Source organism: Sapajus apella, unplaced genomic scaffold (genome assembly GCF_009761245.1).
Source record: "Sapajus apella isolate SASKATOON/1434 unplaced genomic scaffold, GSC_monkey_1.0 scaffold47, whole genome shotgun sequence".
NCBI lineage: Eukaryota > Metazoa > Chordata > Mammalia > Primates > Cebidae > Sapajus > Sapajus apella.
The window spans coordinates 4,410,684-4,422,786 of NW_022436987.1; the positions used below are offsets into that span (position 1 = coordinate 4,410,684).

Here is a 12,103-nt window from a genome sequence, read left to right on the forward strand (position 1 = left end):
AACATAATTGCCTGTTAGTGTGAAAGGCAAAGACTTTTTTATTAGCACTGGAAATTCAAGAGAGATGTTGTTAAATCCATTGATGTACTACTTCCGTAAATGGCTAAAGAACAATTTCTACAGCTGGAAAGAAGGACTGTACAGATCACACCCACTCCGAGTTCACTCACAGAACTAGCTCACTTGGAGGGAAGATGGAAGCTCAGCTCTGGCCGCTTCCTGTTTACTTAATATGCAGCTCCTCTAAGTCCTGGTTCCTGTGCCCATACAGGAAATTCCAGAATTAAGAGATCCCTGGTCTTCTTTTATTTACATGTTTCCCGGGTGACCTTAACCTGGGTAAGGTCTCATGCCTTTACTCTGTGACATTAAAACTTAGATTCCAGCCCTGACCTCCCCGGAGGCTTCGTATAAACACTTGCCTATTTGAACCCTCTAGGAGGACATCTCATAGACACCTAGAACCTGGAATGGCCAAAATGGAACTCTTAACCATCTCCCCTTTTCACTGTTATATTACTGCATAAGAAGTCACCTCAAAACCTATCATTTAAAATAGTAATCATTAATTTTGCTCACAAATCTGTAATTTTTCTATGGTTCAATGAGGATTGCTCCATGAAGCATTAGCTGGGGCAGCTGGAGAATCCAAGATGTCTTACTCACATAGCCGGCAAGTTTTGCTGGCTATCACCTGTGAGCTCAGCCTGGCTGGGGGGTGGAAGGACTGTGGTTCCTCTCCACACGGCCTCCCACAGGCTGCTATGGCTTGCTTCCTCACGACATGGTGACTGAGTTCCAAGTGTGAGTATCCTAAGGAGAGGAAGTGGAAGCAGCTGGTGTCTTAAGCCCCGGGCCTGGAAACTTTTAAAGCATTACTTCTGCCATGCTGATACTGGTCAAGCAGTCACGAAGACCAGATTCAAGGGGAGGGGACATAGACCCCACCTGTCCATGGACGGAGCCTCAAAGAATTTGCAAACATGTTTTAAAACTGCTCATATCCCAAACCTGTTCCTCCTCTTCTAGTCTTCTCCATCTACCAGTTTCTCAGGCAACTAGGAGTCATCTTTGACCACCTTCTTTCCCTTAGCCCTTCCATACAATCCCCATCAGCAAATTCTGTTGACTCTCCCCTAAAACATGTCCAGAATCCTTCTGCTTCTCTCATCTCCACTACTACATCCTAATCCAGACAATGCCTTCATCTGCCACCTGGATGGCTGCTTGGTCTGTTGCAGTAGCCTGTGAATGACTCTCTCTGCCTTCATGCTTGCTTCCTATTCACACAGCAGCCAGAGCTACCCTTTTAAAACATAAATCAGATTATCTCACTCCTCTGCTTAAATCAATTCAGAAGTTTTGCAACATATTTAGAACTAACTCAAACCCCTCATTCCAGATTCCAAAGCCTGATGTGATCTTGCTGTGTCTGGTTCTCTGGCCTCATCTGGTAGAACCTGCCTTCTCACTAGACTACAATATACACAAATGCTTGCTGCTGCCTGATAGTCTTTGCACTTGGTTTTCCTCTATCTGGAAAGCTCTTCCCCCTAATTTTCCCAAGGCTGTTTTCTTCTTGCCATTTAATTTTCAGTTGAAATCTAATTTCCACATAGAGGCCATCTATAATCCCCAATCCTAAAGTAGCCACACAGTCATCTGTTACAGTAACCTATTTTAATCTTCAGCATAGCTCTCACCACTAGAGGCTACTTTTCATGTTGATTTATCTGTTCTTTGTCTGTCTCTTCCCCCTAACATGTAAGCTCCATGAGGGAAGGGACCTTGTCTGTCTTATCACTGTGCATCCCCAGGGCCTAGAAGAGTGCCTGGCAGAAGTTTGATAAATATTGATGTAGCAGGTAGAAATAGTATCTCCAGACAGCCAGCCCCCTCACAGGATCACAGCATGTCTTAGGGTAGTTGATGGTATAGAGAGGAAGCTCCTCTCTATACTCCCGGGCTCCAGTGGCTTGCGCATGTACTAGGAACACAGCTCTGGGGCATGGGGCTGCCCCATGGAGGATGCTCCACTGTGACCGGGTTTATGCAGCCTCCTTCAGCCCCCAGAGTATTCCCATCCCTAGCCTTCTTGTGAAATCATCAAGACAGGATCACACAGTCATGAGCACAAAGTTACTAACATGCTTGGACAGAATGGTGCAGCTCAGCTCACCTCACCTCCACATCAGTGCGGTCACTAACTCGGGTTACATGACATTCGAATTTTCATCTTATGGTCAGTCTCAGAAATATAGGCCAAGCTCCAGTATAACAAAGTCCAAGTGCTTGTTTTAATGCTATTTTTTTTAAATGATGATATTCAAACTTTTGAAGAGAAATCTGAAAATGAATATTTAGGGCCCATCTGAATAAAGAAAAAAAGTTTGATCAGGGCTTTTTAAGAATCAATGTTATTAACAGGTTAAAAAAGCAACACTGAGATGAAAAGCAAGTTCAACCATAATGAAGTCATCTTTGTTTTCTTCCAAAATGCTTGTTAGACATTTTTTAGTACTTTGGTGTAGAGAATTGACTGCATAGAGTTGTTATTGAAATAATAAAACACTATAGTTGTAGGTGGTCCATCCATTAGGGAAATGGTGGCTTGTTTGATTGGATTCTTTTTTTATTCACTGTAATGAGATTTTTGCTTGGGGATTTAAATGTTTAAAGATACAGTAACACTGAAAATTCAAGTTCAAGAAATGATCATGAGGCCCGACTGGGCTGACCCAAAGTGAGATGATGGTGTGGCATTTAGAGGGTATTTCGGCAGTGCTGTTACTGTTAGAGAATGAGACCACCCTTCAAGGGGCTGCTCAGGTCCACGGAGCAGAGTCCATCTCTCACATTTGAGAGTGAGGAATAAAGGCATACGTGACAGGCTGGGTCTCACCACACCCACCTGGACCTCAGATCCCTTGTGATGGGAAGCCCACTTGGCAATACTGACTTGGGGTTGGTGAAATCTCCTTTTCATGACAATCAATGATTCTCATCCGCTGAGGAAATCACATTTCACCTGAACTCCCCAATCCCACAGGCAGTGGCCAGCAGAGTGTCCAAGGGCACAGCTGAAGGTGCGGATGTTGGCGCTATGCTTTTGCTGCAGGGTGGAAGCTGGCAATAAATGTACATTATTATGTCTCCAGAAGTGCTTAGTTTTTATCTTTTTATTTCTAATTCTTTCTGCTTTAAGTATTTTTTTTAATGATCACTGCTTAGAACTCAAGCTCCTGAAATCAAACTTGTATCACACAGGCTGGAGAAGGCTGTGGAGAAACTGAGTCCTCCCAGGTCTCAAGGTAAGTAGAGGGAACCTGCAGGGGTTTCCTTCCCTCCCCTCTTGCCTGTTCTGCCTGGTCAGAGCCTGCATACGAGTGCAGAGGGCTCTCTTAGAGAGGGCCGGGCTAGAGGAAGCTGAAGTTTCAGAATAAGCAGCCTCCTCTTCTGCAGCTTCCTTTCCACTACAGACTCCTTGCGGAGGAGTGAGACCCCAGAAGGACAGGTGAGTCTCACCTAGGCTGACTAAAGTCCAGCTCAGTCAGCCCTTGATGTATCCAAGACATCCGTCCACAGCAGTGAGAAGCTGATGCCACTCAAAGCCATTCTCAGTCTACATCCACGATGCTGGGGAAAAAAAACCAAGTTCAATTTACCAAAACATTTGTATTATCTATACAAATTGAACTCTAATGAGTCACTGATACTGGAGGCAGCAATATCCAACTGTGCTGACATGCAGAAGGCAGACAGCTCTGTCCCACCAACCCTAAGGAAGAACATTTGTACTGAGTGGCACCTGGGCAGAGTCATTTGTAAGGCCTCAAAAACCTGGACACTTTGGAACGTAGCAATCGGATGAAAGATCTTGGAAACATCTCTCGGGACTCCTGGGCTGTGTACTTGAAATAGTTCTGGGGATGGGCCAGGACATCAAACAGAGCCTTGATAAGTTTCTTATCCTAAAAAGAACAGAATTTTTGTTACTGGGCCAAAATATTTAAATATGCTGATGTTTTGCCCATGAAACTGTGATGACCCAATATTACGCAGTAGCTTCCTTAGCTGAAAAACACTTGCAAAAATTGTTTCCTCTGATTTTTACCTTCTTTCCAGTTTTTATTTTTTCTAATTAGTTACAAGAAGTATGAATTACTTTTATAAATAAAAATTTAATATGTAAAAAACCTGTTTTCTTTTTCCCAGCCAGATGAGTGCAACACCAGGATTTGGGAATATTTATAGGATTAGTGATATCACAAGTATTTATTGCTAATTACTTATAAGTATTTACACTTTGGTGAATTTTAGGCTCGAAGTATACATAAGGAGCCAAGGATCCTCAGCTATTTGGAATTAATATAAAAACGTTATTTGCTGCTGGTTTGGATTTATAAGCAAATTTCTCCCTGTTCCTCCACAAATTTCCAAATTAAAAAATACAACTTCATTTGACAATACTAAAGACAGCAACCTGATTTTTAAAAAATATTAAGTGTGGTGAAGGTATAAAACTGGCCTTGGGCCAGCACAGGCTCCATGTCTGAAAGGTGGTGACACAGAGCAGGAGGAGAAGCTTCTCCAATAGTACTTGGGAAGCTCTGTGGATAACTGCCATGTCCACCTGAGTCATGCACTCACCTTAAGTATTTCCTGATGGTTCTCAGATGCATAGAGCCTGCCATCTCGAACTATGTCTTCAATGAGTTCCTGGTAGTCCTCTGTTGGAATAAAGAACATGTTTTGCATTCTTATGATTTAGCTACTTCCAAACTTGCTCTTTCACTTTGTAATAAGGCTCTGAGAAATGTTCCTTCTGTGGCTGCTGTCACTTACCATTCTGCTACTGAGAAGGCAGTCAGAGGAGAATTTCCATAGACTCCCACCACCACCTCTCTTCACCTACCAGCATCTGCACCCATATTCCCCGTTCCCTCTTCCCTCAGATGAGCCACTGTGCATCCAGTCAAGGCTCATCCCGCCACTTAGTATGCCAGGCCCATCTTCTCTCCCCAAATCAACAGCATTGTTCTAGTAATTCTGCTGTTTCTTTCCTTCATGATACATTTTCCTCTCTATTGGTCTCTCCCACCAGCATGCAAAAATGTTGTATATCTCTGACTTTAAAAATCCCTCCCTTGACTTCAGTTCTCCCTCTAGCTTCCATCTCACTTATCCACTCAAAAATCCTTTAAAAAAAATTGTCGGCACCCACTATCTCTGATTCTTTTCCTTTCTTTCTCTCTTAAACCCTTTTGAATCAGCTTTGGCCCCCGTCACTCCTCCAAAACTGCTTGGTGAGACCAGTCATGACCTTCCTGTTGCTAAATCCCAATGGTCAGTTCTTGGTCTTCATCCTCCTTGATGCATCAGTAGCTTTTGACCCGGCTGGTTGCTCCTCCTCCTCCTTGATCCAGTGCTTCACTGAGCTTCCAGGATACCATGCTCTTTGGTTTTCCTCCTACATTACCGGTTACTTCTCTGAGGCTTCTTGGGTTTTTTTCTTCTTCTCTCTGACCTTTTACCGAAGGAGTGTCCCAGGGCTTAGTCCTTGGTCTTCTGCTCTTCTCTGTGGACACTCACTTCCTGGTGAGCTCATCAGGCTTTCCTTTCCATCTCCACCTCCCGCCTCCCCCTTTTTTCTCTGTCCTCGTAATACATAAAACAATCAATCTTCTTATCCATGGAGAAAGACTATTCTCTCCTTTATTTGAATGGAGCTGGAGGGTGGAGAATTTGGCTGGTTGAGGAGGAAGAAGGCTGTGTGTGTTCTCTCATTAATATTTTTTGTCCTGATGTACACATTAAATGCAGTGCATGCTGTACTTCTCCAAATTCGAATCCTCCCCCTTTGAAGTCTAGCTTATTTCCTATAGTCATCATTCAAATCAAGCATATGCAAAGCACAATCTTTTCCAAACTCCAGACACAGAAAAAATGCCTCTTTATATGCATATCGTGTTCGACAAAGCCAAACACATTATAAGAACATCATTGAAATTGTGTGAGAGGAGCTCTTGAAAAGTTTCTCTCAGTTAAGGGGTGGTAAATGGAAAGTAATGGTATAATAGTCACAATTACTAATTTGATATGTTTGCCATAGCTTTGTTCCTCTGTTAGTTAGTGTGGTGTCTTATTTGAGCGAATATAAAATATGAGAATACATTTTCTTTTAATCTTGAATTCCTCTGCGGCAGTGTCTCTCCTCTTTTTGATGATGGGGATTTACCATTAAGAATGTCAGTTGCTGTGCTGCATTCTGCTGTACTAGAAAACTAGACAGCTGTTTGCCACTCTACCAAATGCTTCCAGACTGCTAACATTTAAAAAAAATAATTATTCTGCTTTTAAGAACTACTGTGTTTCCTTACTTGCTCCAACTCATTAGAAATGCAGCAAATTACAGGTAAGAATCCAGGCTCTGGAGTCCCAAAGACCTGGTTTAAACCCTCCCTTGCAAGCTTGCCATGCTGGGACCTCAGCCAGTTCCTTAAATCTCCAAGCCTGAGTGGCCTCATCTATAAAATCAGGAAATAATCATGTCTACTTTATGGTACGATTGTGAGGAAAGCAGCATGTAAAAGGTACTTCAGCATGTACCTGGCAGTCAGTTGTCAGCCCTAACTACGGTTCTCACCATTCTCTAGCACTCAGAGAGCCAGTCTGTAGCAGCCTCAAGTGCACCTTCTAAATGTGATTTCTATGCTTCTGGGTTTGAAAAACAGATATCAAACTTTTTGGAAATAAATGTTTAAAAAAAAAAATGGACTCTGAGTGAAGGCCTCGGGAGCTTCTCTGTGGGGAAAACAGTGGTTTCCGACTATTCTCTACTGTGACACATGTGAGACACACTCTTGTTGGCCTACCCTGCATTATGCGTAAATTTCCCCAGTTGGAGCTATAACTCTTTTTTAATTAAAAAAACAAAACAAAACAAAAAAAAACAAGATGTTTTCATGTGTCACAAAGGCAGCGTTGAGAACAGCCATATTTATTTTGGAATCTCAGTGTCTTTTTGCCTTCTTTCTGATTCCAGATAGGAGAGGTTGCCAGTTGGTTTGTTTCGGGTAGGTGAGGTTCTCTGTCTCTCAGGAGAGCCACGTGGGAGGCATTTGCATCAACCCCAGAAGTCAGATACTAAAACTCCTTGTCTTGGGTGTTTGCCATTATTTCGGGCAACTGTAGGACAAAGATCATGATCCTTGCTTTCGTTACTTTTTGGGAAAGCCATAGAATATTGTCTTCCCAAACACTTTTGGCACTTGTCTGCCTAAAAATCTTTGGTGGCTTCCTCTAAGATTAAGTCTGTCCTCCAGAGCTTGGCCCTGAAAACTCTTCACAGCCTAACCCCATTCCCTTCTAGTCTCCTGTCTCAACACCAAGCCACACACACCGTACCCACTGGCCAAATAAGACCATTCGTGTCCACAATACACCAGATACTTCATCCTTTGACTTATGTCCTTCCCTCTTTCTGAATGTTCTTATTCCCCATTTATGCTCAAAATGTGTATGTTCTTTCAAGACCCACATCTCTCAAGACTTTGCCCTATTCCTTCTAAAAGCTCATGTCAAATTAACTGCTGCTGCTGCTGCTTCTGGGCTCACATAGGGTTTAGTGCTGTTATAGCATCTATGACAATACATATATTTTGTGTTTCTCTCACTAACCATGTTAACTCCAGCACTTAGCCCAATGCCTGACATAGTAGATGCTCATTAAATATTTATTGGATAGGTGAACAAAAAAGTTCATGAAGGAACAGATGACTCCTCTCCCACAGGACTGTGTGGTCCTTCAGGACAAAGGTCCAGTTCATTTTCTGCTCCTAGTAAATGTTTGCCAACCAAGTCTCAGAGCTAGGTAGGGCCCTAGGGCTCAGATGGGCCACCCCTTCATCTAACATGAAGAAAATGAAACCAGAAGTCATCTGATTTGCCAGGATCACAAAGCGAGACAGTGGCAAAGCCAGGACCAGAACTCAGGTCCTTCCCGCCTCAGGATTCTACCTAATAAAAGCCACAATCATAAGAAGTTAATATTTACTGAACAATTACTATATGCCAGGCACTGCCTCAAGCCCTTTAGGAATGCTCATTGAACTCTCGAATAAGTCTAATGATTATCCTCATTCACACATTAAGAACAAGAGGCTTAGAGATGGTAGCATACACAAAGTCACAGAAAAGATCATAGCCAGGCTGATCACAGTCTGACTCCAGTGCCCATGTTCTTACTCACCAAGCTATGCTCACTTTTAATATATTTTCTAAAACATCTTTTCCTCCTGTTGTCAGTGTCCCCAAATGCCTGTTAAAATTTGGCACCTGTGAGTCAGCATCGTCTTTTCCCCTCATCCTGCCTGCCTTTCTAAGCATGTGTGCTTGTCAGCAGTCTGCCAGCTAGCTCCAAAGTTGGCTCTGTTCAAAGCAGAGAGGCTCTTTCCATGTGCTGCAGGCTGTGCTTACCATCATACGTCACATATGGGACCTGGAACCCTCTGGCACTGTTCCCTTCATTGGACTTAAACTGAATCCACAACTTCTTTGACCTGGAGGTGAAGGCGATGGGGCGTTCATAGGTCTGGCAGGTTTCATATGTTGTCACGGAATTGGATGAAGCTGCCAAGGGAAGTTGGAGAGGGGTGGGCTTCAAGACTCATAGCACTGACCAGGCATACAATATACGCTCATCTTTCTAAACACTCAAACTGTACAAGCTATGCTAAAGAGCTCTTCAGGCCCAGCTGAGCCATCCTAAGTCAAAAGTCCTGGAAACAGAGTAGATTCAGCTGGTGATTGTGGGCCCCCGGGGAGGCTGTGCCTGAAAGGCCTGGGGCTTGGCAAGCAGCAGCAGACCAGGCTGTGCCACCCACTGTAAGAGCTGGGTGAGGGCCTCCTGTTCAGAACTGACCTGCTGTCATCTAATCATCATCACCACCATTTGCTGCCTAAGACCAGGCAGTATGCTAGGCCATTTATGGGCTTTGTCTCATTTAATCTTCTGAAAACCACAGAAAGTTGGTGCAACTGTTATCTTTTTGACAGAGAGATTAAATACTTGCCCAGGGTCATATAGCCAGTATGTGGTAAAGCAAGGATTTAAACCTATACTTTACTTCAGACATTGTAACCACTAATAAAAAGAGCAAACATTTATATAGTGGCTCCTGTGTCATCATCATTCTTTTTTTCTTTTCTTTTTTTTCTTGAGACAAGGTCTGGCTCTGTTACCTAGTCTAGAGTGCAGTGGCATGATCATGGCTCACTGCATCCTCTACCTCCTGGGCTTAAGCAATTCACCCACCTCAGTCTCCCAAGTAGCTGGGACCACAGGTGTGCACCACCAGGCCCAGCTAATTTAAAAAAATTTTTTGTAGAGACAGGGCCTCACCCAGGCTGGTCACAAACTCCTGGGGTCAAGTGATTCTCCTGCCTCAGCCTCCTCCCTCAGCCTGGGATTATAGGCGTGAGCCAGTGCCTGGCCTATTATTCTAAGTGTTTCACAACTGTGAACTCCTTATAATAACCCTATAAGCTAGCAACTGTTATTAGCCCCATTTTAACAGATAAGAGGACTGAAGTACAGAAAGATTCAGAATGTGTGCCCGAGATCATAGAACAACTAAAAGGTGGAACTGGGACAGAGATCCAGGCAGCCTGGCTGCAGGGCCCCTCATTACACTCCCTCTAAGCTGTGTTGACAGCAGTCTTCCTTTATGGACACTGGGCCCTGAATCAGAATAGGAGGACAGGTCCCCACCTGGCCAGGCTCCATCAGTCCCCAAGTCATCAGTTGCTACTCAGCATGAGGGAATGTCTGTGGCCAGCACTGCATGATTCTCACTGGCTCTCTGTGTCCTTGTGGAAAAAGGTTCAACACACCCCAGTGAGCACAGCGGGGAAGACTGAACTGCAGGATCACTACCTCTGGGTTCCAGCAAGACGTTTCAGTGTGTGGCTTTTATTTACATTTTGTCTCTCACCAACCCTATATCATGTTCCACCTCTGTTCTAATATGGAGGTGACATTCTAGGCCTGCTCCTCACATGGAAAGCCTGGGGAGCAGGTCATCAGGCTTCCCAGCAGGCCTGAGGGAGAGAGGGAGGGAAGCAGGGAGTGAGACGCACAGGTTTTCCTCATCACCAGATAGTCTCCACAGTCGTCCTCTATGGGCAGGAAGATCTCAGGGACCACGATCAGGATGCGGCGCTTGGGGGGTGGGTTGATGGTCCACGTACACTCGGTGTTGGCTGGGTAATTGCCTGGGTAGTTTGGGGATTCGATGTATCCAGTGAAATCTCCCAGCTCCCCTCCACATCTTCTGTCTGGAAAAGAAAACGCCCTGAGTTATGGCATGACACTGTCATCCACGTCCTGACCACCACTAGTATGCTGAGCCCTGCAGCATCCTTGTCACCTCCCAGGAATGGGGCATGAAAATGATACCATCTGGGAATGAGTCTGTCCTATAACACCCAGGTTCCCCTGTGGAAGCCAAACCATTACCTCCCCACAAGGAGTCTACCCGTCTGAGTTCTTGAGGCACTATTTTCTCATTAGCCTGAAAGTGTTCAAGGTCAGGGCACGTATTTGTGAACAGAAGGATAAATATAGCTTTCAATATTTTGTTTACCAAGTCCAAGTGTCAGAGGAACCCATGAGACAGAACTTCTAGCTCTCTCAAAATAGGGGGAACAGAGCTGATTGCTCTGTAGAGACTGTCTGACCCTTTTCTAGACCTTTGTGAAGATAAGTCAGACATATTTTTCACTTTTCTCTCTGGTCAAGACCACATTTTATTTTTTATTCATTTAGAATTTTAAATATTTTTTAATTTTTTTTGAGATGAAGTCTCTCTGTTGCCAGGGCTGGAGTGTAGTGGTACGATCATGGCTCACTGCAGCCTTGACCTCCTGGGCTCAAACCTCCCAAGAAGCTGGGACCATATGCAAGTGCCACCATGCCTGGACAGTTTTGTTTTGTTTGGTTTGGTTTGGTTTGGTTTTTTTGTAGAGACAAGGTCTATGTTGCCCAGGCTAGTCTTGAACTCATAGGCTCAAGCTATCCAGGCCTTGTCCTCCCAAAACTGTGGGACTATAGGCATGAGCCACTGTGCCCAACCCATATTTTATTTTTAAAGAAGGAAGAAAACTCAAATGAGTTATCAGTAGATACAAGGCATGCTGGATACTTATATATGGCACCAAAGGCAGAGGCTGCACACACACATGCAGGCATGGACAGACCCCTCCCTTACCCACAGTACCCAGCTGCATCTTCATTCATCCAATCCCGCTCATCACAGAAATGTCACCCAAAGCTCTGAGAGCTCAGAAACGAGAAAGACAGTCTTTGCTCTCAAGGAGCTCATTACTTAATACTGTCAGGTAAATCTATGCAAGAGAAGATGTTGAAGGGATTACTTTTTCCCTCTCTTGTTACAACTGGGATTTATTGCTACTAGTAGAAAAAAAATCTATAGGCTTTTCTTCTTGGTAGAAAAGAGAAGGAAGGGGGAGCCATGGAGCCGAGAACTGCCTTCAGTCCTGAAGGGCTGCCCTAGGAACTGTGCCATAAGGCTCTCACGGGCCCCCATGGGGTCAACCAAGGGCCAGGTAGTAGAAGACAAGGGAACATTCATCTTGGTATGAGGAAGAATTTTCTAACACTGTGAACTTTCCAAAGTCTAATTTACCAACAAGCTAAGATATGAGGTAGCACTCCTCCTGTCATAGCTGGTATTCAAGAAGAGACTTGATGGAAGGCTACTTATAAAGATGCTGTTAAAAGGACTTCCTCGGCATAGAAAGAAAACCAGATGACCTTTCAATCATAAAGTTCGAATGATTCACTGCCTCCCTCAGTCCCAAGCTCCTCCAGTTTAGGGGGGCCTCTTTGCTCTTCTGATTGCTGTCTTAAAGATTAGCTGGGATTTACTTTTGGCCTTTACTACAGAGTTTTGTTGTAATTTTGGTTATAAATAATGGCTTTAAAAAAAACCCCAGACAGCAAGTCCTTAAATGATTTGCTTCCCCCTTCCTATAAAACACAAATCAGTCTCCTCAATGTCCATCCAAGGCTCCACCTCCT

General features: G+C 44.0%; 1 protein-coding gene across 9 annotated transcripts in view; it reads right to left on the minus strand.

The window, feature by feature from the left end:
• SCUBE2 (signal peptide, CUB domain and EGF like domain containing 2) overlaps positions 1–12,103 on the minus strand; it is an 85,377-nt gene that overhangs the window by 10,300 nt on the left and 62,974 nt on the right. For 6 of the 9 annotated variants that reach the window (XM_032240698.1, XM_032240694.1, XM_032240696.1 and 3 more), the window contains 3 exons: positions 10,141–10,338; positions 8,479–8,631; positions 4,651–4,730 (listed from right to left, as the gene is read on the minus strand). In XM_032240698.1, coding sequence (XP_032096589.1) covers positions 4,651–4,730; positions 8,479–8,631; positions 10,141–10,338 — 431 coding nt within the window. Of the gene's footprint in view, positions 1–17; positions 3,972–4,650; positions 4,731–8,478; positions 8,632–10,140; positions 10,339–12,103 lie in introns of those variants that run through there. The other 3 variants (XM_032240702.1, XM_032240697.1, XM_032240695.1) reach the window with 1 other exon arrangement.